Source organism: Gobio gobio (genome assembly GCF_949357685.1).
Source record: "Gobio gobio genome assembly, chromosome: 7".
In the NCBI taxonomy this organism is placed as follows: Eukaryota; Metazoa; Chordata; class Actinopteri; order Cypriniformes; family Gobionidae; genus Gobio; species Gobio gobio.
This window is the reverse complement of record NC_137103.1, coordinates 46583661-46609929: the sequence shown is the minus strand read 5'-3', so window position 1 is coordinate 46609929 and position 26269 is coordinate 46583661. Positions and strand designations below refer to the sequence as shown.

The 26269-nt window shown below is 35.9% G+C and overlaps 1 protein-coding gene across 2 annotated transcripts in view; it reads left to right on the top strand.

The window, feature by feature from the left end:
• ccdc141 (coiled-coil domain containing 141) overlaps nucleotides 1-26269 on the top strand; it is a 40513-nt gene that overhangs the window by 4736 nt on the left and 9508 nt on the right. For both annotated transcript variants that reach the window (XM_079820924.1, XM_079820925.1), the window contains exons 4-23: nucleotides 2870-2978; nucleotides 3306-3559; nucleotides 4473-4592; nucleotides 6427-6621; nucleotides 8209-8381; nucleotides 8512-8653; nucleotides 10337-10456; nucleotides 12830-13021; nucleotides 13119-13298; nucleotides 13395-13574; nucleotides 13734-13859; nucleotides 13947-14135; nucleotides 16575-16736; nucleotides 16972-17121; nucleotides 22962-23102; nucleotides 23286-23483; nucleotides 23791-23974; nucleotides 24520-24632; nucleotides 24728-24790; nucleotides 25142-25690. In XM_079820924.1, coding sequence (XP_079677050.1) covers nucleotides 2870-2978; nucleotides 3306-3559; nucleotides 4473-4592; nucleotides 6427-6621; nucleotides 8209-8381; nucleotides 8512-8653; nucleotides 10337-10456; nucleotides 12830-13021; nucleotides 13119-13298; nucleotides 13395-13574; nucleotides 13734-13859; nucleotides 13947-14135; nucleotides 16575-16736; nucleotides 16972-17121; nucleotides 22962-23102; nucleotides 23286-23483; nucleotides 23791-23974; nucleotides 24520-24632; nucleotides 24728-24790; nucleotides 25142-25690 — 3540 coding nt within the window. The remainder of the gene's footprint in view (nucleotides 1-2869; nucleotides 2979-3305; nucleotides 3560-4472; nucleotides 4593-6426; nucleotides 6622-8208; nucleotides 8382-8511; nucleotides 8654-10336; nucleotides 10457-12829; nucleotides 13022-13118; nucleotides 13299-13394; nucleotides 13575-13733; nucleotides 13860-13946; nucleotides 14136-16574; nucleotides 16737-16971; nucleotides 17122-22961; nucleotides 23103-23285; nucleotides 23484-23790; nucleotides 23975-24519; nucleotides 24633-24727; nucleotides 24791-25141; nucleotides 25691-26269) is intronic.

Genomic DNA, 26269 nt, shown 5'->3' with positions numbered 1-26269 from the left:
GCATTTATTGAAACTTAACTACCAAAACCTTGCATGGCCAAATGAAGGTGTAGTTTATCAGGGTCAATAGGGTCATGGGCGACCCAGGCTCATTGATGCACATGGGGAACGAAGGCTGGCCCGTGTGGTCCGATCAAATAGACGAGCTACTGTATCTCAAATTGCTCTAAGTTAATGCTGGTTCTAATAGAAAGGTGTCAGAACACATCATCGCAGTTTGTTGTGTATGGGGCTGCATAGCTACAGACCAGTCAGGGTGGCCTCTTTCAGCAGATAATGTGCCCTGCTACAAAGCAAAAATGGTTCAGGAATAGTTTGAGGAGCACGAGTTTGAGGTGTTGACTTGGCCTCCAAATTCGCCAGATATCAATCCAAATGAGCATCTGTGGGATGTGCTGAACAAACAAGTCCGATCCATTGAGGCCCCACCTGGCAACTTACAGGACTTAAAGAATCTGCTGCTAACATCTTGGTGCCAGATTCCACAGCACACCTTCAGGGGTCTAGTGGAGTCCATGCCTCAGTGGGTCCGGGCTAGTTTGGCACTAAAAGGGGGACCAACACAATATTAGGACCCTCTGTCTGAAATGATCCGTTTTAAGGGGCAGCTTGTAAGTAAATGGCCACTGTCATGATTGGCTAACCTCATTGCATAGGAAACCGTATCAACGGCCACTCGCTATTGCACATGATTCATTTTGAAAATGTTATCCATATAAAACCGTCATTTACAGACAAAGCATTATGAAATCATTTATGGTTTGTGATGCCACTGATGTCAGATTCAGTACAGTTGGCTGCTAGCCTGACAAGCCAGACCCACATCAAGATGTTGGGTCTGGGAACTCACCATTGGCAGGGCTCAATCAGAGGGGCGGGATAAAAGGTTGTCTTTCAAATTCCCTCTGCACGCAATAGGATAGCGCTACAACCAACCAGAGCAACGAAGAAGGTGAAGCAGAGCTAGTTGATAGATTATTAAACTTTCGGCATATACGGTCGGCAAAACTCAGAACACATCTTCCTTTCTTAAGAATGACTTCAGTGCCGTTCTTTGTTCTTTTCTCAAAGAAAAGCTTAACTTGTCGACAGACTCAAGTTTCTGCTGTATTTCTTAAAATGAATTATACTTTTAAATATTTGTATTACCCTGCTGAAAAAAAAAAAAAATTAAATCAGACAAAGCTGGTTTAAGATTGTCCCCAGCCTGACAAGCTAAAAAGTACATGAAACCTTTCTTCTAAAACCAACAACGACCAGGTAAGATAAGCAAAGCAGCTCAAGCATGTTTAATGCTATTTTTTAAGCAGGAAATGCAAAGAGAAGTGTGGCATAAGTGTCCAATTACCTTTAGAGACAACTGTGCATAACAGCAGTGAAACTTTAAAAGCCCATTGTTATAATTTTGCAACACATCACACCATTATTTTCATAACCAGCAGCTTTTAAAAACAATTTATAGAAAAAAAGCTTGGTCTCTGATGGTTTAACAGTCCGCAGGGAGTGCAATACATTGTGTACTGTACAAAACAATGACGTTTTTTGTTTTTACAGCTTTAAAGTTGGGAACCATGGTGCTATTTGATATTGAACATACAATGTTGTATATTTGTTCAGTTTTGTATGGTGCACATTTGTTTCTGTGTATCTTCAGTGATCTGAAGATAGTCACATTACTTTGATATCTGCTTCAGTTAGAAATTCTAGATAAAAGATGACTCATCATCAAGGTCACATGCTGCTGTTTTGACAGAAGCCGAAAGCGAAAACAAACGTTGAACACGTTTCAGAACAATATTTGTTTTGCTGCTAACATTTCAACATGCATACCTCCTGCTAAATTACCGTTATGATGATGTACATTGACTGCATTCATCTGTTGAAGGTTGCTGCTATCATTATGTGACGTGATGGATCAGTCATTCACCAGGAAACTGGTCATGCAGAGTACACACACCGTTTCCGAGCAGATGCTGAAAGAAATGTATACCAGATCTCAGATATAATTCCTTCTCAGAGATGAGAATCAAAAGGAATAGTGATTCCATTAACAATTGATTTAGTGGGAACTTTTGAAGTGACCTCCACACCAATAAATTGATTCTATGCAAACCAAAAATACAAAAAAGTACTTTTCTGGTAACATTTGATATTTGCGTTTATGAAATGTCAAAAATGTTTTTCCATTTTAGTCGGAAATGGCTAAAATATTAATGAAACAAATAGTTGTTTGATTCAAACCAATGACTCAAGTATTTTTGACTGATAAAAAAAAACTAGCTCATGAGAGTAATTTGCCTACAACGATCGCATGTTTGTTGTTGCTTACTGTACTTTTTTAGGTTACACTTTATTTTAATGTGTCTTGTAATATTAAGTAACTACTGTACATGTACTTACTATAGGGTTAGGATTTGGTTTGGTTTAGGGTTAGTTGCATGTAATTATGCATAATCTATATTTATTACGATAGTAACTACATGTAACATATGTAACAATGACACTGTAAAATTAATTATTGCACTTTTTTACTTTCAAACTAAAAATATTAAGCAGTACAATAATTTTCAACATTGATAACAATAAGAATGTTAGAATGATTTCTGAAGGATAATGTGTCACTATAAATTTGGCTTTGACATTACAGGAATAAATTACATTTTAAAATATTTTAAACTGTAATAATATTTCATAATAATTCTATTTTACTGTATTTCTGATTAAAATACATGCAGCCTTGTTGAGACTTCTTTCAAAAACATTAATAAATCTTATCCCTAAACTTGAATGCTTGAATATTTTTTTAATTCATATTTCCATAAACCTCTCAGTCTTTTAAGCTGCCTTTCAAAACTTTTTTTGATTATAGTTTGCCATCAGGATAGACGAAGCTGAGGACTTTCAGAGTATCGCAAAGAAGTCGACCACTGCAGACAACATGAATGAATTGCTTCAGAGACACGGCACTATTAGAAGAGGTAAGAGCTTTGTTCCCCAGGTTTGTCTGTCATTCAAACTAAACTAACCATAGGCACCATTCTGAACACCCTTGCAACTCACAGCCACCCGAACACCATAGCAACTGACTAATGATGCACCCAACACCCTAGCAACAAAGGCACAATCCGTAGTGGAAGTTTTGTTAGATTGACAGTAAAAAAAACACTATAATGAGATCATCAACATCAGAGGCATGCAAATATGAACTTCAAAATAAGTGTGCATAGAGCTTTTTTGTTATCTGTCATAGACACTGTAGAATAAAAACACACCAGTATATATCCGAGCGTGTCCTCTATCCTCAGGGATGTTGGAGAAGTCAATGCTGGTGTTGAATAAGAGTCGTGAGTTGCTGGAATTTTTGAAGGACTTCCAGTCCGAGAAGGCCCTGCAGTACGGCAGAGCTTCTCATGGGGCTTGGAGCAGCTTTGGAAAGGTTGAAGGTCTAATGGAGATTCTGCAAGACAGACGCAGGCAAGTGGATCTTTGCATGAGACAACAGCAGCATGAGCTGGAAACAATCTACAGCATTTGCCAATGGGAGCGACAGGAACAGGAGGTAAGTCACCCTGCCAGAAGAAAAAGTACTTTTTTTATTATAGACACTAGATATATTGTGTCTAAAGTTAAGTAACAGCTCCAAGACAATATTGGCCAGTGCAACATTAAAATGTACTGATTGCTCCTTTAAGATATCTACCATAAATAAAATAAAATAAAACGAAAGCAGAAAAAAAGTCGCAATCCTGAAAAATTCTCTCAAGACAATACGATTCCCACATCCAGTATTTCACAGAAGCCTATAAATAACCTTACTACCATTGTAATGAAATATGATATGATGAATATAGCTAACGTGAAAGTCATAATGTTTGAAAGTGGCTTTTTGTGTGTTCACTTTAGATTGTACGAACTCTCACATGGTTAAGGTTATTCAAGCATGCTCAAAGCACTCTGCAAAACACGCTGATGACTGGCTGCCTTTTAAAAATGTTGAACTAAAATAACTGCCCAGCATACTTAACATGCTGAGAGGGGACAGGGAACATGCTTGTGTGATCCCTGTGGAAAAGCTCTTACTGCTTTCACTAATGTTTTGAATGACAATGTTACATTTATAATTATAATAAATATAAATGGATGAATTATTAAATGTATACTGTTGAATTAAACTACTGTGAATCAAATAATATTTTATTATTAAATAAAAAAAATATTAAATAAAAAAACAATTGAAGGAAAAAGCTGACGTCAAGATGTTTTTGCTTCAATTGGAGCTCTTTAGAACATACACAGATCTCGCTGGAAAACATCAGGTTTTATTTATGTCAGATCTGTACTGCTGTCATTAAAGACAGCACATAATAAAATAGTCAAATATTTTCTACTTTTATCTATTTATACTGATCATTTGTAATTATAATTGTGTATTAAATTGGACAATAAAATGTGTAATATATGCTTTTAAACAGGTAACACGATGGTTTAAGGAAAAGACTACTTTGCTGTTGGAAAAAAGTCCGCTGGGTTCATCTCTGTCAGAAAATGAGGACTTACTACACGAATGCAAAGTGTTTGAACAGAAAGCCAAGGTAAGAGATAATTTTTCAATAAACATTTGGCTTTGATTTAAATTCGCAATTAAAAATAAATCCCATATTCCTTAGATAAAATATTAAACTCAGCATTTTTTTTCCTTCAAAATGGGAAACTTACAGTTTAATATTATCACAATACAATGAGTAAGCTTTATAACTGAATTTTAAATACGTTGGTTTGAGTGGACACTGCCATGTTGACTCTGTCTCGGGTGTTGTGCGCTGACTGCTAAAAAAAAAACCTTTTCAATTTATTATTAATATTTCACGTGTTATTTATTTCTCTCTTCAAAATGTTTCAAAACACAAAACAATCCCCCGTTTTCACAGACGAGTCTTAAACCATAATCCCAGACTAAAATGCCTGTTTGAGCTGTTTTAACTGAAAGCAATTTGTATCTTATAATATCTTAAAATATTATAATATAATATTTTATAATATCTTATAATATCTTAAAATATGTAACTGCCTTTGTTTTGTCTCAAGATTCACACCAGTAATGTTTTTTACTAACCCTAACCTAACCTAAGGCATGTTTATAAAAGCTACTTAAATGCCCTAATTGAACTAAGGTCTAATCTTGATTTAATCTAAGCCTTGTCCGTGAAACCAGGCCATTGTGTTTTAATTTATTAAATTTGAAAATAGTGTATTAGTGTTTTGTCCACAAAATCCCTTTTCCATCCTGTTTTTGTAATATCACAATTATTTTACTATCAAAAGCCAGACATCAGGATGTGTTTGGAAGCTTGTTTCCGCCGTTTTAAAAGATAATTGCGACTTTTTTTCTCAGAATTGCGAGTTATAAAGTCAGAATTGCGAGATATAAAGTCAGAATTGTGAGATATAAATTCAGAATTGCAAGATATAAATTCAGAATTGCGAGTTATAAAGTCAGAATTGTGAGATATAAAGTCAGAATTGCGAGATATAAATTCAGAATTGCGAGTTATAAAGTCAGAATTGCGAGTTATAAAGTCAGAATTGTAAGATATAAAGTCAGAATTGCGAGTTCTAAAGTCAGAATTGCGAGATATAAAGTCATAATTGCAAGTTATAAAGTCAAAATTGCGAGATATAAAGTCATAATTGCGAGTTATAAAGTCAGAATTGCGAGATATAAATTCAGAATTGCGAGATATAAATTCAGAATTGCGAGTTATAAAGTCAGAATTTTGAGATATAAATTCAGAATTGCGAGTTATAAATTCAGAATTGCGAGTTATAAAGTCAGATTTGCGAGAATTCTGACTTTTTTTTCTCAGAAGTGTGAGCTATAAACTAAAAGCTATAAATTATCTTTTTAATTTTTTTTAATTCTGTGGCGGAAAAAAGCTTCCATAGGATGTGACATCATTTTGGTGGGAAAACAACACAGACATCAGTAAAATGAATTAATATTGTATAATAATTATATACATTTAATAAATACTTTTAATAAAATTATCAAAAGTAACATTAATTGAATAAATAATTTAATTGCAGAAATGTGTATTACATAACTTTCAAAATTAAATTGGCATCATCATGTAAGTTAAATCCCTCACTGAGCAACAGCTACAGTAACATTAGATCTCTATTTCTGAACTGTTAATCTTCTTGCCATTGTGTAAATAATCAAGTTACAATTAATAAAGTTTAAGTGTCTGAGCTTGACCACAGCACATTACTTAAAATCTGATACCCTTGTAGAAATAGCTGCTTATATTACAACACGCACATATTCTTTTCATGTTTAAATGTTATTTCATATCAGGACGGGCCCAAATAATAACATTTGCGCTTAGGGATCTTAAACTTTGTGTTTCATAATGTATCTTCCATCAGGACTGGGGTGTGCTGGTCGAGAGGTTACTACAGCAGGCATCAGATCTGCTTTCCTCGAATGAGTCCACACAACTTCAGCGCTTGTCAGAGAAGAATGAGAACCTCAAAACTACACACGAGCAGTTCTGGAGCCTCATGATGAATCGTCTGGCTCATCTGCAGGAGAGCAATGCCTTTTACAGCAGTGCTAATAAAGTATGCACTGTAATGTAGCACTTCACATGCTTTGACTAAGTTGAGGTTTGGATAACTGAGCTGATAGAGCCCTAACTCTTGGTAAACACTTCAGCGGCTGTATTTCTTCTGACCGCACTCTAGTGACTTATGTGTCATATGGTTTTGCTGTTGGAGGTAGTACCCCCTAGTGGAGATGCATATTGTTATAATATAAGTGTGGGTCAAAAAGAGAGAGTGATTTGTTGCATACATTGATATAAAGCTATTTGGTCACAACATCAAAATAGGCGAACCAGAAGGCCAATTTGCCGTGAATTCCCTCAGGAATAGAGGTTTTTGAGTAAATTAAGTCCTATGGTAAACATTACTTGAAGAAACTTTCACATTTTGTTCTAAAAAATACATTTCACAGATACCTTAAAGGGGAATTTTGTTGTGTACTTGTAAAATGTAAATTTAAAAAGTTGCAGGAAGAGTTATGCTTTTCGCAGAGTGTGTAAAACCTGGAAATATCATTTAATATTGCAGGCATGATATCTCAGAAAATCTCAGAGTCAGGGAAACACACACAGACACAGTGCTTGGTAGATTACTTACAAATTGTAGTCATTTACTGTTACTTTGTCACAGTAATTCAAACATGAATGAATCCAAATAGAATAAACTGTCTTTAATAATAAACAGGGCGAAAACGCAGGAGAATCAAAACAGCAATACCATAACACAAACTTTTACCTTTAGATTAGATTCTCCTGCGTATTCTCCCTGTTTATTATTAAAGACTGTTTATTCTATTTGGAGACCATGCCTGCGATATTAAATCATATTTCCAGGTTTTTCACACTCTGCGAATAGCATAACTCTTGCTGTAACTTTATCAACAACTAGGGATTGTGAAGGAACTGCAGGGGGCTTGTGAGTTTAATAAAAAGCCAATAATTAAATAAATCATAATAATGTACAATTTAAATAAATAATTTTAAAATAACAAAAAATGTGTTGGTAAGACAAAAGCCTTTCAAAGACATAAAAGTATATGGTTAAGTGACTCACTGAGTGATAATTCAAATAATAATAAATGTATTCGTCATGAGTTGATTGGATATGCAATGTTGAGAAAACCCTCCTTAAAAATGAAAAGATTTCTGTAAATCCTGTGGTCAAATGCTTTGTGGCCTCTCACTTTTCTTTGTAATTATAGCCACCCGACTAGTGGCCGGTCAGTTCCATAAAACGTATATAGGTGGTAGTTTTTTTTTTTTTTTAAAGGAAAATATGAAAGATGAAATCGGAAAGAATTAGGGAGAATCCGATTTTTTCATTCAGTCAGGGAAAATCTAATTCAGTCAAATAATGATGATATCAGTCTGTCTTTTGAGGGTCATAATGGAGACATTTGTACTGAAAAAAATAATAACGTATAAATCGTTCAAAAATATACTTCAAGAGATTGGATCCTGATTTACAAGGGGAAATCTGGCTAATAGTCTCTGTAAAATGGAAATTGGTCAAAGTATCCCAATATTTTGTTAGTCAACATTAGTGATCCACATTTATGTATTAAATACAAAGGATTTTTTGACATTATATATTTTTTGTCATCAGGCATTTGAGGTGCTTGGCTCCTTAGAGATTGCTATAAAGGAGCTGAAGACTCAACCTCTGTCATTACCTGAGCTGGCTAAGAAACATGAAGAGTTTTCACGCAGTATAAAAGACTCATCCACCGAGCCCCTTCAGAGAGGTCAGCTGTTACTTCAGAAGCTCGACCCACAAAGGTGAGAAGACAAAGAGCAGATGCAACAGTGTGTTAAAAAAAGACACTATCACAGCAGATATCCACACTCCATGTTTTTTGGTGGATTGGAATGTTCTGTGCAGTTTCAGGCATTTGTGTTTGTTTGCTAGTGACCAAGTTGGAGGGCTACAAAGGATGCTGGGATACATCAAAGAGAGAATTGAGGTTCTGAGCCATGAGTGTCATGCCCACAGAGAGTTAACAGGCAAAAGGCAGCAGCTGGTGTCTTCATTCGAAGAACTGGTGGATAAGGTATAGACAAATGTGATGGTCTCTTTTTACACAGTTTTAAGACTTAGTAGATAGACACAAGACAGAATTGAGGGCGAAACATTTTTGACACTATTTAATAGTAATTGTTATAAACAATAAGACTAATAATTCAAATATATAATTTATATAAAGTATTTATACATCATGGTTGTATTTTCTGTTGCCTTTTTAACTCTTTCCCTGCCATTGACAAAATTTTCTGGCGTTGTGTGTTTTCACTATTATACGCATCTTCTGAAAGCGTAGAGATTCTCCAGATCAAAACACGTGAAATAACGCGATCATGAACATTAAACAGCATATATCAAAACTGCCTAATGTTACCAAATGAAATGTCGACCCAGGATGAGCTATTGGACTGTGCAAGCATTAGGGGTTTTGATGGACTCGGCCTACTCCATCTATGCTTTGATCATCGTTCTAAATCCGTTCAAGAATCTCAGTCTTTAAAAACGTGATTTTCTCTGCTTTTTGCTCAAAATGTTGCTTTCTTTAATGAAACTTATCCACATTCAAGTTTTGATAAATAAACACTAGAAGCTAGAATAAAAAGCAAGCGTATAGCGTCAGTTCTGGCAGGCCATGTTAATCAAGCTCGCATCAGCTGACTGTCAGCTAATCACGTCTACCTATAGGAATACGACGTCTATCACAGCATACATATATAAGCTCCTTCAGTACTATCAGCAGCTATCACGTTTCTCCAGAGCTTTTTTACCCTCCTCTATCCCCAGCTCCTCCTCTCGTTCAGTCAGGATTTGGGATTCTGATTCCCCTTGACATTAATGATAATGGGTATTGCTGCTCTCCCTGCTCTTATCCATGATAGGCTGCATGGATGTGCAGGGAGTTCTTGCCATGAACAAAACCATACCGCCTATCCAAACTGTATACTAATAGTCAATCAATCATCTTTGACGATAGTGGTCCTTACAGAACAGGTTTTTTTTTGTTGTTGTTTAAAAGCAGAGGGTCTGTTATTTCTTTTGATATATTGCATTTTCAGATGTTCAAAAAGGAAAATATTCTGGGGGCCAAGAATCTTTTGTGAAAATTATCAAAAATGCTAGCGATGGCTTGCAACTTTTTTCAAAAACACTGATGGGGAAAGAGTTAATAAAATGCCAAAAAAATTATTATTGTTATTTGCTGTTGATTTTTATTTATGCTGATTAAAAACACATTTTTTAAATGTCACAAAATGTGTACATTTATTGGCACATTTCTCTACCTATAATACAAATAATACTAATAATTTATATAAAGTATTACATCATTGTCAATACTGTTGCCTTTATGCTGAAAAATCTTATGAATTATTAAATGCTGTTTAATGCTGGTTTAAATGCAAATACTGTTTATTTATAATAATAATTTTAAAACAATTTATTTATACATTCATTTTTTATTTTTATTTGTTATATTTATACTAATGTAATATAAATCATGGTTATATTTTCTCTTGCCTATATGCTGATATAGGCAATGCAAAAATGTGTTATTTATTTAACCTGGACATGTTTTCCTGAGATTCACCCTTAAACTCTTTATTTTTTTAATGCATCATTAGATTGTTTATAATATGTCAATAAATGTGACTCAATATTTTACAGTATCTTGTTGAAAGTGTGTATATTTCCTCAATGATCTGAATCTCTACAGGTCTCTGCTTGGATTAAGAGCAGCAACAGTGTCCTGTCTGCCAGCACAGAGCCTGGTTCATCTCTAACTGAGGCTGAGGACACCCTTAACAAGCATGTTGAGCTACTCTCACAGTCTCAGGTGACTTCATACTCGCCTACACTGAGAGTACAATATGAAATTGAAAGTTCAAAATGAATTTTTATTTTAATATTTTATACAACCATAACCGGAAGGTGAACCAACTCCAGGGTGAGGCTAGATGCAATTCCTAGATGCATTTTAAACACTTTTAAAATGTCATGAAATAATTTCAAGTTATGTGTAGTCTAGAAACAACCAACATGCCCCGGTATAAATGCTCACGATAAATTACTTATTATTAATCACTAAAAAACTGTCACTCATCTCATTTCATCACAATCCCATGAAGTTCCGCTGACCAATTAAGCTGACTACACAATGATTCTCTTATTTAGCCTACATAATGTCTACACTTAGTTTGTTATAAGTTAATTTATAACAAGAAGATTTGCTAGTGAGCAGAACTCAGCACAGGACAAAAACTTGAGTGTTTTGAGTGGTGAGGGGATTCTAAAGGCCCTGATATACTCAGAGTGAAGTTATTTTTTATTCTTCGTTTTGGGGTAAAACGAAGTTCGAAATACATGGGACAGGGACAGGGCATGGTTTAGCGAGGTCTGCAAACACTGCCAGAAAGAGAGACGGACTGCATGTGGACCAGAGAGATGGAGAGCTGGAGAAAGAATGCTGAGAAAGTTTTATTGTACTGAGTTATTGAGGGCGCTGTGAGTGCGAGTTTATTTTGTTCTGAATAAGCACTAGTCCCAGTCACGCCGACCATGTCTTCTTCCTCCTTATTCTACGAACTTTGTAACATGTTGAACCCCTCTCGAATATTTTTACTACGTTTTTTTTTAAACAATTACAGCTGTCGAGATTAACTTATCGTGAAAGTGTTGATTATAGCATTATTTTTTAGATCTTTTCCCATCACATGAAAGGCTGCAGTGATGAGCATTGAGTACACAGGCAATCTGTTGATCGCGTGAATGCAGTGATCTCGTCATTGCAGTGCTTTTTCTCTCACAAAATGCTTTCACCACAACTAACAGCAAACATCGACATGAATACTCTAAGAGCTTCGTTGTGCAGCATAACAGCATCATTTGTTATAACGGCAGTTTGGACAAGTGTGACGATACACTCGCGATGTGTGATTGACAGCTTCAGCCATTATAAAGAGAGTGTTCTTTGATCGCTCTCTGTAGTTTAACACACTTTAAATAACAGATTTTTTTCATGCTACTTACAGAAACGATGTGAAGTTGATCGTTTAGTCACTGGCTTGATTCACTGGTGCATAAACAGTATGAAACGATTTAGAAAGAAAGTCTGTGTGAACTTGAATGATTAGCTACACATCAGAAATCACTGATCACAGATCAGGCATTAATGAACACTGTTACTCACTGTTTGTGACGGTGCTGTCGAATCCATATAGTAAAGGTCTGTTTGTAAAGCCTGTGCTGACATTGCGACTGAAAAGCTGAATCCGTTTTCTACAAATTCTGTGGGCGGGCAAAGCAGAGGAAGGGGAGGTAACCGTTCCCCGTATGACGACATACAGGGAAGATTCCAGATCGGCTCGTCTGAGCTTTCATTTTCTCAAAGGCTGAGCAGGACACCCAGAACTCGGTTTACATTTTGAAATTTCTAGTCACTTGGGGACCATATACAGGCTAGGGGAACTCATTTTAATGTTAAAAAACCTCATAAAATGAAAATTTCATGCCATGGGACCTTTAAAATCAAGCAGCTTTACCGTATTAAACATGAAAAACAGTGTCAGTGACTTGTTTCATCAGAAGTATAACTTCATTTTCTACTAAAGCATCTCTCCAATGTGTTTGTTTTCCCTCGCGGACGTATGACCTCGACGGACTGAACAGGAGAAATGAACCAGAAAAGATTTTAGTGTGAAAGAACAAATGTGTTTACCAGCCGTAGCAAACTTTTCCAGAAAGCTGTTTTGAACGCCCTAAATTAACTCCAAACAAAGTTAGTTTTGGCCTGATTTTGGTTGAAATTGTCACATCAGTTCGTACTTCGATTCCACTTGAATTATCGGGGCCTTAACTTAAACACGTCTGATTGACCATTGCGTTCAAGAAATCAACTGATTTGTTTAGCGATTAGCTACATTGCTCAACGCTGCAAAACACATTGTAAAAAGAAACATTTGATGCTCTCAAGAGTGCAAACACCAAATATGTTTCGCCAATATGCTATTATTTTATAGAGAAAATCTAGACCAGCAGTTATGTGCAGCGTTTCCATCTAAAAGCAATCAGAAGCAGCAGCAGTCAGTGGTTTGAATGAGAAAATTCCACGCTAGTCTCGAGTCCGCGTTCACTAAAGTTTGTAGAAGTGCTATGAAGATCTACTCATTGTAAATCGGGTCTTTCTCTGAACTGTGTTTTTGTCCTGCAGGATGCTATGAGGGAATCAGAGGCTATAGCTGGTTTTATTAAAGAACTAAAGAGACTGGAATCCTCAGAGACAGTCGAGTTGTCTAACAAAGCTTCACTTCTGGCGGAGGAGATGAAAACATTGGTGAGGAACATATCATCACACGTTGAGAGCCTCAGGCCCTTTGTGGACTTTTTGCGCTATGCAGATGAGGTATGGTTATATATTTATAACATCTATTTATTGTAATGAAGTACCCAGTTAGAATAAGGCCAATATTCCAATGATGATATTTTGTGTGGCGGCTCAGGTTGAGGAGCAGATAAGGACGCTTCAGGAATGCTACAAGAACAAGCCAGACGAAGAGGAGGAAAATGAAGGAGCAGGGTCATCCATGAAGGAAATGTTGGATGCTAAGTGGCAGTCATTGCTGCAGAGGTTTTTCACCATGCAGGATCTAGGCAACAACTTTATTAACTCCTGTAACATGGTAAGAAACATTGTAGGGCATTTTAACACAAGCTTAACAATCAATGGTCTTTACAAATCTATGGCAGTGTTTTATTATTTATTTATTTTTATGCAGATCAGTGGCAACCTGAATCTAAACGTTAAAGCAGCAGGGCATGTTGTAGAAAAATATATGGAGACTCTAACCAAGAAGAAATCTGATCTAGCAGACTTGTGGACATCCTGGCAACTTCATTATAGTCAGATCAAATCTGTGAAGAAGCAATGGAAAAAATGCAAAGATCAACTTAAAAAGGTAACTTGGGATTTCACTTGGAAATGCATCAGAATATGGGAAGTTGTGAAATGTTTGTCCATATTATTTTAATTAATTATTAAAGCATTTAAAGAGACTGCAAATGTATTTCTTACAACAAAGCATTATTAATAGACAGTCTTTGTCCGATGCCTGCAGGTTCTTCATGATTTAAGAGCAATGGAGGACATTTTTGCTCCAGCATCAAAAGTTGATTTGGGGGGTGATCCTCAGTCTGTGTCTAAACTACAGGAGAAATTCAATGCTGTAAAGCCAGAATTCCTGGTGAGAGAAGTCTTTTTGCTTTTTCATTAGTACTTACAATTTCTTTTAGCAACTTTACAACTAACCTCAATTTGAAAACCTTCATAGCAACTGAATGCGGAGGTGGAATTCCTGGTTAAGACATCCGAGCTGCTCGGCTTGAAGGGGGTACCGGTAAAAGAGAAGAACGAGAAAGTTTCTGAGCTTCTGCTGCTACATCAGCGTGTCAGAGATAAAATCAGGGAGTATGAAACCGTTCTCAGTATGGCCGGTAAATTTCACCAGCTTTATCAAGAGGTAAAGTCCCATTTCTGTCAGAACACTTTAAAGAGTCAGAGAAATCAGAGATTGTGATATTGATATAATTGATATGCAGTGTTAATAGTTGGACACCTACTCATTCTTTATTATTGATATTTTCACAGTTTTGGAGTAATTGTGACTAAACACTAATAATAGTAGTAGAAGTAGTCGTAATAATTATAATTCAGTAATTGGATGCAATTGTTTTAAACAGTACTGAACAAGAACTGAATGTTATTACTATGCTGGACACTTGTTGCCTGTTTTTCTTAACTAAAGGGGACTTATTATGCAAAATTCACTTTTATAAGGTGTTTGAACACAGATGTGTGTCCACAGTCTGTAAACAACCAGCCTATAGCGGTAAAAATCCACTCTCTCCTTTTTTTATGATAAACAGTCTCTCCGAACAAGCGATTCCAGATTTCCCCCTACTCTTACATAAAAGCACCATGACTGGTGACGATGTGCCCTATTAACATAGACACAGCCCCGAGTGAGCCACAGCTGTCCACCATTTCTGTTTCCTCACTCTAGCAGCTGGAGATATACATTATAATGTCTGTTACATTACATTACATAAATGTTCTGTTATTGGATGTACCATCGAACATGAGAGTCTCAATAGACTCCCGGCATCTGAGCCACTAGTTGAATTTCATTTATGAAGGAAATGTGCCAAATTAAAGTGTTATTTGCGCAAATCATTTTACGCCGGACTGCTTTACAAACGAGGGCCAGTTCAGTGATGGATTTGCACAAAAGTTGTTTCTGAAAGATTTTTTATAATAACATGACGGTAACATGCTAGTCGAGTAGTTAAATCAACTTAACCCTCTGAGCCCTGAGCTGTTTTCTGGGCCCTGAAGATGTTTTATCATGCCCTGACATTTGGGCTTATTTCTGTTACTTGCAACATTTTCATGGCTAAAGTCTGATTACACTGTATTCAGCACAAACTATGCTACAAAAATTTACCCATACTAAATATTTGTTCACAAGATTTTTGAATAGCAACTGGATCACGTAGGCTAGAATTTTTGCTTCAAGACGATATAAAAATCACTCTGGCCACTCATTCACATAAAACAATATATTGATTTAAAATGTGTAAGCCATGTTTTGTGTCAGTACGGCTTAAGTAGGGAGGGCGTGAATCATCATGAATACTGATGTTTTTCACACCAGAGGAAGACAAAGACACTCCCTCTAATGGCCCTATCAGCTTAATGACTGTGAGGGAACTAGAAGAAAGAATGTGAAGAGATTAAAAGAAAGTTTTTTTTAAATGTTTGCATTTATTTACAACACAACATAATCCAAATATAGAGAACGAAGGACAAAAAGTGTCCTTTTAATCTCTTCACATTCTTTCTTCTAGTTCCCTCACAGTCCCTCACAGCACCACCACAAACAGTGAGTAACAGTGTTCATTAATGCCTGATCTGTGATCAGTGATTTCTGATGTGTAGCTAAACATTCAAGTTCACAGACTTTCTTTCTAAATCGTTTAATACTGTTTATGCATCAATGAATCAAGCCAGTGACTAAACGATCAACTTCGCATCGTTTCTGTTAGTAGCATGAAAAAAATCTGTTATTTAAAGTGTGTTAAACTACTGAGATCTAAGAAAAATAAGGGACAATCATGGTTCTTTATAAGGGATGCTCAAAATATTTGTAGTGTACCACACAGTGGTTTTATACTGTCATGAGGAAAAATCAAGCACAGAGGGTTAACTACATAAATGTATCCACTAACTGTTCAGAAAAGTCCAGTTGCATTCAAAATGAGTCTCCATCAGTGTCTGACTCCAGTCGAACATGTAAGGCTGAACACCGCTACTGACAAAATTCAGACATTTTGGCTGTGACATGCTCCAGTTTTGCTGCTGCCAGACTATCCGAAGCACGAGCTATAAAGGCTCTGCCTTCTTCTGGAAAGGGGGTAGGGAGTTGCAGCTCATTTGCATTTAAATGGATACACAAAAACGGTGTGGTTTTGGTCATACCCAAATAAGGGCAAATTTGACAAGCTATAATACAAATCTGTGGGGTATTTTGAGCTAAAACTTCACAGACACATTCTGGGGACACCAAAGACTTAGGTTATATTACATCTTGTAAAAAGGAGCATAATATGTCCCCTTTAACTACCTTGGCCAGCTCATTAAAAATAATATTTTTTGTTTATTTTATGGTTTGTTTTAAAGTTTTGTAGACACATATACATTTTGGTTTAGCAATAATTATTATATTATATTAATTATAGTATAGTATAGTATAGTATAGTATAGTATAGTATAGTATAGTATAGTATAGTATAGTATAGTATTAATTATATTATATTATATTATATTAGTTATATTTTATTATATTATACTGAAATTTGTTGCCTAAGCATAAATTATTGTTTTTACTTTTTTATTTTAGCTGGATACCGTCTTACACACAGAACCAGTGACGGTGTTCAGTGACACCAGCCAGGCCAGGATTCAGTTAAATCAGCACCAAGAGAGGCAGAGGCACATCCGCCATCTGTACAAGCTCGCCCTCTCGCTGGGTGCAGACCTAACCAGCACTGTGCAGCAGTCGGTGTGTTGATTCCCTAACAATATTGCATGCCCTCATTATCTTCAAAAACGTCATGCATTATTTTGATTTCCTTACCTGAACCAGAACTTTTTTTTACATAACATAATGTCAACAGATCATCCATGTGGAATCATCCTGTTGATTATTTCTTGCTTTGTAATGCATAAATGCATACCAATACTTGTTGCTTTGATAGAAGCTGCCATAAATGACCATCATTTCTTTATGCTCCAAGCATGTGCTGGTGTTGTCAGTGCAGCAGTTACAGGAGAAACTGGTCAAGTTGGAGAGAGGAAGCACTGACTGGATCGCTGAGGCTAATAAGTGTGAAGAGAGTTTGATAAGCAACGTCCACTTCTGCCTTCATAAGGAAGAAATCAGTGAGGTAAGTGTTGGATGTGTGTGTCAGTTGGTCAGGGATTTTAGATCATTTACAAATTGTTAGTGATCTCTGCACTACTATTCTCATCTGAGGCGCAGATCAGGAAAAACACAGGAAGATAATATAATTGTTTATTTGCTCTTGGTTGTGGTTTTCCCCCATGAAGTTGTAACAGGCACCATTTATGGCAAGCCGTTTTCACTTTTTAATTCATTCCCAGGATATGAATTCTTGATATCAACAATTACATTTTCACTAGTTAAAATGCTAATTCTTGATATCAACTATTTAAATTTCACTAGTAAAAACTCTAAATCTTGATATCTGTATTGTAAAAAGGCTGCCATTGATTTCTTACTAGTTGAAATTCTTATATCACATATCAGAAATTGAATTATTGATATCAAGAATTTAATTGTTGATATCAAGTATTCAATTCTTGATATCAACTATGGAGTTTGAATGGCAGGCTATCAGTCTATCAGCCTATGGTGACATTTCACTAGTGAAAATGCAATTACAGATATCAAGAATTAGAGTTTTTACTAGTTGAAATTCAGTTCTTGATTTAAGAATTAGCATTTTAACTAGTGAAAATTTAATTGTTGATATGAAGAATTCTTATCCTGGGAATGAATAAAAGTCAAAACGGCTTGCCATACCTAATTTGTTATATACTTTTAAGACACCTTCTTTGGTGTCATGCGTTGTCTAGGAGGTGTATCGTTTGCCGGTGAAATAGAGGACTGCTCTATTATACTCTGCTCAAGAAAGCATCCTGATTATTTTATTCTCTTTATTTGTAATTCTACCAGAGTGTTTTATTGTATTTCTCTCCCCACTCTCTTCCAAGTGTGTGGAGAGTTCCTCTGAAGTTCCTTTAGTTCCTCTGAAGCTATGTATAAAGACATATGGGATTACCAACTATGAGTATATCAACTAAAGTATTCTTTTTTGCTTTTATTTTTGTCATCTGGGCACCCCTGAAACACTCTGGTCGACTTAAGGTCCACTTATAATATTTTTTGGCCCAAACAATCATAACTTAGACAATTTTCCACTATCTCTTAGAACTCAAAGAGGTGTTATTTTGCTGCTGTGCCATTAAGACTCCAGTGCAAACGACCTCTATGCATGTGAAACAAGACTGTTGGGTCCAATATAGTTGTTAATGGTCCCATCCTTCACAGCCTCTTTTGCAAAGCCTGCATTGTATTGTACAAAGTAATGATGGATTTAACTGAGCAAAAATTGTCGTCATGTTTTCTTTACGTTGATAGTTGCAGAAATACAGAACGAGCCCAATTTTTGAGTGTCTTAAGTTTCAATAAATTGTATTTTTAAACTGAGAAATAAATTTTGAGATCCGGAAGTTAGCATGTTTTTATTGTTTCACTGAAGCTTTTGATTCCTCATGATCTCATTTTAACTGCATGAAGAAGGATTTGGGTCCAGACCTTATTGTCTGTCATTTTCCTTAAAGATGTGTTTACTCTTTTCCCCAGGCCACAGATCCAGGGCTCAGCAACACACTTGTGTTGGGCTTTTGTAGCTGACTCTCATTGTCTCTCTCCCTGAATTATTTATAGCTTGTTAAATTTAGTCTGAGAACTGCTGGGTTTGTCTCTCCCTGTGTTGACTGAGGGATCCTGTCATTTGTCTCTCATCACTTCAGATAGCAGGAAGGATTCCACCCTTATCACATACTTAATGCCCCCCAACCACAAAATCCTACAGTCAATCCCCAGGATTACACTGCAAGCCTCCCAGGGCACAGAACATCAGATAGGTTTCCTATCGCGACTCAGTTTCATGATGTCCTTTATGGTTTTTGATTACAGCACAAACTGTTTTTTGTGTAAGAGGAAAACAGACATAGGCCTATTAATTTATCTTTCTCTATCTTTGTCTTTTTTAACTGCCACATGGACTGCAAATGTTAACAACTGTTTGACTTTAGAGGTCGGTGAGAGGAACCATAAATAATTTCAAACATTTTAGAATGTCTTCATAAAAACATTATTTGTTACTATTGCGATAATATTATAATCTCTGTCGCCCTCTAGAGGACAACAATCTCACTTTTGTCCTCTCTAAATGAATGAGCACATCAGGAATATAGACCAGTGATTCTCAACCAGGGGTCTGGGGTCCACTAGGGGGTCTTAGCAAACTTTTATAGATGCATCAAGAGGACTTAAAATAAAAGGGATTGGTAACACTTTACTTAAAGCCTTTATGTATAATGCATTATAAAGCTATTCATAATGTATGTTAAAATGCATTATCTATTCATAAATAATTGTAACCAAAGTTAAAATGCATTATAATATTCACAGATTCCTTGTTACATCTGTAATTGGTTGTTTGTTGTGTTTTAATGCATTATACTATTTAAAGGTGTATTATAATGTATTATAACCTATAAGACCATAATGCATTATAACGTGCATTACAAGGCATAACTAATGTATTAAAAATACTTTTATAATGCATTATAAAGGCTTTAAGTAATGTTACCAAGTGATTTAAAATAAGAAAAACATCAAGCATTTAAATAAGCTTGAAATTCAATATATTTCTAAACTAATCCTCTCAACAACTGTTTTCTTTGAAAAATTATAAAAGTGTGATTTCTAGATGAATTATAAAGCCTTATACATCCATGGGCATTTTTATAGATTTTATGAATATACATTTTTCTAGCTATGCCAAGCTCTAAAATATTTAATCAGGTTGAAAATGCGAAAAGTATTAGTAAAAATAAAGTATTTTTAAAATTCGTATTGCGTAATCCTTATCCACGAAATCATGAACGAAGAACCAAAAAAAATAATATTAGGAACCACTGGTTTAGACCTTTTTAATATTCGCTTGGAAGCAACTGTGACATATTGCAAGGTTTTGTGAACTGTGAACTAATGATGAGTAGTGTCACATTCTGGAGATAAATGGATAGTGTGTTTATTAATGATGATAACTGAATGAATCAACTAGAGAATTTAATAATATTGCATCTTTGCATAAGGAGATTTCAAAAAGACACTAATTGCATCCTTTGGATGAGACGTTAAAATGAGGTCCTGAGTCTCTTGTTGGTCGATGTCCTTCGAAAAAAAGAGTAGGGGTTTAACCCCGGCATCCTGGACAAATTTGCCCATTGGCCTCTATCCATCATGGCCCCCTAATCATCCCCATATACTGATTGGCTTCATCACTCTGTCTCCTCTCCACCAATAAGCTGGTGTGTGGTGAGTGTTCTGGCATAATATGAATACCGTCGCATCATCCAGGTGGAGGCTGCACATTGGTGGTGGTTGAGGAGATTCCCCCCTTCCATGTAAAGCGCTTTGAGTGGAGAGAAAATCACTATATACTGTAAATGTAACATATTATTATTATTATTATTATTATTATTATTGAACCCAATAAACTCATGGGTCTCTATATGTAAATTAGCATTCCAGAGCCCTTATATGTATATCTAACTCCTCAGTAGAAGTAAAATTCCAAGCTTCTTAAACAAGTTACCAATATCACATGATGTCATGCTATTTCAATGTATGACTGCTGAAAGACTGTAAATAGAGCAAAGACATTTCTAAAAGTAGCTGCACTTACAGTCCATACACTGTCTGGCACTACAGAGTCCGTACATGTTCTAGTTTTATGTGAGTATTTTCTATTCAACATCTCTAGTGTCGTGACTTTAAATTGTAGGGAGTCTTCACTTCAATTCACTGTCTAAAACAGTGGGATTTGGTTTGGTGCAGAAACTATGAAAGCTGTTTTATTAAATGAAAACATATGGAAAGGGGTCCATACACTACTGTTCAACAGATAACGGTGGATACGATTTACGTCTCTTATGCTCCCCAAGGCTGCATTTATTTGATCGAATACAGTACAAACAGTAATATTGTGAATTATTACCATTCACCAACTGTTCTATTTTAATATATTTTGAAATGTAATTTATTCGTGTGATGCAAAGCTGAATTTTCAGTTGGTGTTCAGTTGAAATCGTTTTATCGTCACTTTTGATCTATTTAATCCCTCCTTGCTGAGTGAAATTGTCCCCAAACTTTTGAACAATAGTGTATTGTATGTAAACAAAAGCAAAAATGGAGAGGATACTACATATTCAAATTTAACTGTAAATCACCACTTATTCACATCAAGAATAAAGCATGACTCAACATAATATCAAAATCAATGTCCTTGTGATTCACCATATGTTGTCAGTCATACACATCGATCCATCACCCAGTCATAAATATTATGCATGAGTAAACAAGCTGACATTTTAGCTTGGACAGTTGCTGCTGTTCATCTGCAAGGAGTGACTCTATTTCTCTCTCTGTGAGTTTACAAGTCCAGTGTACTGCTTACAGAGGCAAATACTTCTGAAAGGATATTTCATTGTTGACTCCTTTATATTTTTGATGAGTTGACTTAGAAGTAAAATTTCTTAATGTCCTGTTTAGAAGTGGTTCTAAATGCACTCAAGATGGCCATTAATGACCTACAGCTTTATTATGCTGCAATATACGTTTGGCCTGTAGCAACACCTCATTCCTTGTTTTACAGGTCAAAAGGCCAAAACAGCTGCCATTATAAATGTTTACTGAGCACAATTTGAGTAAGTTGTTTAGAAGGGAACCATTAAGCCTTATGTAAAAATCATTCAGTATGAATGTAATTGAACTTTCCTCCACGCATATTGTATATCCCTCTGTTTGGGCCGCAGCAGAACCATCCTCTACAGCCCTCTGTTGGAAAATTCCAGTAAGACAGTTATAAGACCTCTTTAACTGGCTCTAGAAGCTGGGCTGCAGCTGTCCTTTGGGCGACACTTGTGCCTGTCATTTGGAGACACGACACCATTGCAAAAGCTCATCAGGCTGGACAGAAATGGATCTGCATTATAAATCATCCTCTGGTCTGACAATTAATCCCTCTAAAATAATCCCCCTGGACTCGCCGAACCGCACTCTGCCCTCTGCTAAAGACCCTCCCCACATCCTTGCACAACTAATCTTATATTTGATTACGCTGGTTACACATTTCATAATCAGCATGTTAAAAGAAGCTGATATTGTGGTTTTAGAGAGGGGTTTTAAAGGGATAGTTCAACCTAAAATGAAAATGATTTTATGTTGTTCATGTTTATATTGTTCCATATATACATTACCAAAAATGTATCCTTTTTTCTATTTTTGTGTCCTTGTTACACATGTAACATGAAGTTTCTGTGGTATTAACTAGAAGTTATGCATAATTACATGCAACCCTAAACCTAATCCTAACCCTATAAGTACATGCAGTTAATTATTATTACTCCGTACTTAAATGTATAATTACACTGTAACACGGACACCTTGAAATAAAGTGTAACCATTTTTGGGGGGATTTTTTTCACAGAAAATCTTCCCGTCTGATGAAACTCTTAAATCTCATTCTCATTAGAATTCAGACTCAAAAATGTCAACAAGTTGCACCAAGGGAAGACTTTCAGTGAATAACACATTGCATTTCAGTCTGTTCCTTATTCAAAGCTATTCTAGGACTTCAGGAGGCTTGATATGTTAACAATGTGTAGTACTTTTAAGTAAAGGGGGAGGGGGTGGGCATGGCAGACGTGATAACTTTGAACTGTTTTTGTGTGGGGTAAAAGTTTCCTAAAGATTCTTTAAAATTTCGTAACTTTTGGATATACTATTTCTTTATTCACCCTTAGCTGTCTTACAGTGAAGCGTTTTATGCACTATTTTATAGGCACTTTTCACTGCATGATTTGCTATTGCAGTATTAACATGTTTTTCCTGAATGCTTTATTTTAGCTGAGAGAGTCCTTTAAAGATCTCAAAAAGAAATTCAACAATTTGAAATTCAACTACATGAAGAAAAACGAGAAGTCGAGAAACATAAAGGCGGTGAAAAATCAGCTCCAGCAAATTGAGATTTACATTGAAAAGCTACAGGTAAGGAATCTCTCTTTTAATCTACTTGTTCTTTTTTTATTGAATTTTTTTTTCTTTTCAAATTCTTCTCTCAGCAGTGACATACTTATACAGACCTATACCTTTAGGAGATTTCTTCCTCTTTGAATGTTTGGACAGTTTTCTATGTATAAAATGTAATATCCAAATCCCTCCCTGTTGTAGGTTTTGAAGAAGAAGTTGCAAGCCTTCACTCTGAAAGTATCCAGCAGCAGTGAGAGGCATTTAATTGGCAACAGCCTCAGAGAGATTGAGGATGGCTTAAATGAGCTGCAGAGACAGGTGGGCGACTTTGACAGGGCAGTGGAGGAGTACAAACAGAACCTGGACATGAATGTCAAGCTCCAGCAAGCCTTAGAGGAGGTGGGATGCACCAGGAACATATAATGAGCCAATAAGAGATACTATCACAATCCAGCAGTAATTTGTCATGTTCCTTTTACAATCCTGGTGTGGAATTTCTGGAATTCTTAATTTCTTTCAAAGTTTTGTATTGTATTTTCGGTTAACATTTTCAGATTTTCCCATTAATGATGCTTCTAAATGAAGTAGAGGCAAAACGAATAGCCTTTGCTTTAACTTATGTATGCCTTCAAAGTAGTATCACAGTAAATGCCTATAAATAGTCTCTGAAAATAGTCTCTCCTCTCACCTTTCATTTTAAACACAGTATCAGTTCTGGTGCGACGAGGCAAGTTCCACAATTGTCCGTGTGGGCAAATATTCCTCCCAATGTAAGACTAAGGAAGCTGTCAGCTCTCTCTACAAACAGTTTGAAAAATTTGTGTGGCCCACAATTCCACAGCAAGAGGAGAGAATTAGCCAGATCACAGAGCTGGCAGTGCGGCTACATGGTGAGAAACTAAGAATGCATTCTGAAATATTGTTTAGAGGAATGTATTATTTACCTTTCCAATTGAATACAACAGAGAATATAACCCTCGTTTATGTATGTTACTTCTTAGAGACCCCTATATGTAAAAGCAATAGCAGCCATTTGGGAATTATTTGTTTTAAACCCTCAAATTCTTTATAATGTTCCTCTAATGAATTAAAAAGCCAAACTAGAATGACTAAACTTTAACACACTGTGCTTTTACAAAGTGGACATCGACTTATTTTAAATGTGAAACTTATCCAATATTTTAGCAAATGTTTGGGATCAATTCCAGCCCATCAGAAACACTAGAACATCCAGTTAAACAAACCAATTTAGTTAAAGAACTGGCAGGATTGTACTCCTGATGTTGTTGAAGTCATTAATCAGAACATATTAGCATGTCAAAATTATTTTTTCACAATGTTGCCATGTTATTGATATAACACTGGGGGATATGTAGTTAGTCAGCTAGTTGAAGTGTTGTTGAGCTTAGAGTGTGACTGTTTTTTTTAAATGTAGGTGCTGAAGATGGAAAGAAATATATGGAGAAAACAATGAACAAACACCATGAAATTGTGGAATCAATAAAAGAACTGTCAAATGGACTGCTGGACCTTGAGGCCAAACTTCAGGTGATCAAAACATCAAATATAATTATTGTACTTGGAATAATCATCTGAGAATATATATACTTTTACTAATATTTTCATATGAACTCTTTCTGTAGCTAGAGACTTTGAAACAACCTCTTACACCTGAAGACAACAACAAACAGGACACCATTGATACGGTAAACACCGTAACACTTTGACTTACAATTTCAAACATGCTAGATTTACGTCATCCTTCATTTTATACGATCATGTTACATTCAAAAAGTTCAGTATGACAACTCTCGGAGTGGATACATTTCAACCAGCATTTATTGGCATGGGGCATGAAATAGGCTTGATTTTGGCGGAAGAGATCTGCTACGCTAGCCTGGTCCTACCAGACTCTCGCACATTTCATTTGTACAGAGAGTCTGGCCACTCTCCACTGACAAGCGTTAACTACCTTGAAATAGCTAAATACTCAACCTACTCAACCTACTCGAAAATCGCTCAACCCTAAACCATGCTTTTTTATTTTACCACTTCAGCCTGAACCAAAGGAAAGTGGACATACCCCTGAGATGACAGGCCCGCACTGCACTAAAGACATGCCTGTTGGCAAGAATCCAGAAAACAAGAAACCTCAGCTTCGCAAATCAAGAAGCCAAGATCTGCCAGACAATCATCATCTGGAGCATCAAAAAATGCAACAAGAAACCAGGTTGCACACCCAGGAGGCCTTTTCCAAGACCAGCAAAGTGGAGACAATCACGTGCAAATCTACTATAGAGAGGAGAGAGGAAATGCACACTTCCATCTCTCACTCCCACACCATTAATGTGAGCCATTCCCCTGTGGATCGGGATAAGAGGGGTCACATTATGCAGCAAACCAAGAGAGACTCACAAGAAACTCCTCCACCACCACCACCACCACCACCACCTCCTCCACGAGATCCAGCTTTATCTCGCCCCATCATCATAGATATCCAAAGGGAGTTGCATGGTACAGAGAAACAGCATTCTGTTCAGAAGACCAACTCTGAGGACAAATATCAGGCCTGTAGTAGAAATCATCCTTTTCACTCTTATTCCAAGGTGAGCCTTGTTTGACACAAGAGTCATTCTGTGGAAATGGTGCCTTTTCCCATTTTGAAAAAGTGATTGATTGACTGTTTTATGTATTTAGGCAAATTGTAGGTAAGATTTTATTAATTCTATTAGTCCAAGAATAGGCATGTTCTTTAAGTGACAGAAAAATCATTTTTAACTATTTTTTTAATACACTACATTTGAAAAGATTTGTTAAAATGTTTTTGTAAGAAGTCTCTCATGCTCACCAAGGCTGCATTTATGTGATCAAAAATACAGTAAAAAAATTTTTTTAAATTAACTGCTTTGCATTTTAATATATGTAATTTTTTTGTGTGTGATTGCAAAGCTTAATTTTCAGCAGTCATTACTTTTTAGTGTCATGATCCTTCAGAAATCATTTTAATATGCTGACTTGGTGCTCAAGAAACATTTTAATCAAAAGTTTTAAAAGAACAGCATTTATTTTATGAATTCTTATTAAGATTATTCTTAATAAAAGTATGAATAAAAAAAAAACATTTGACCCCAAACTGTAAATTATATTATATACATGTAAAATGGATATACTTTTTTTCTTACATC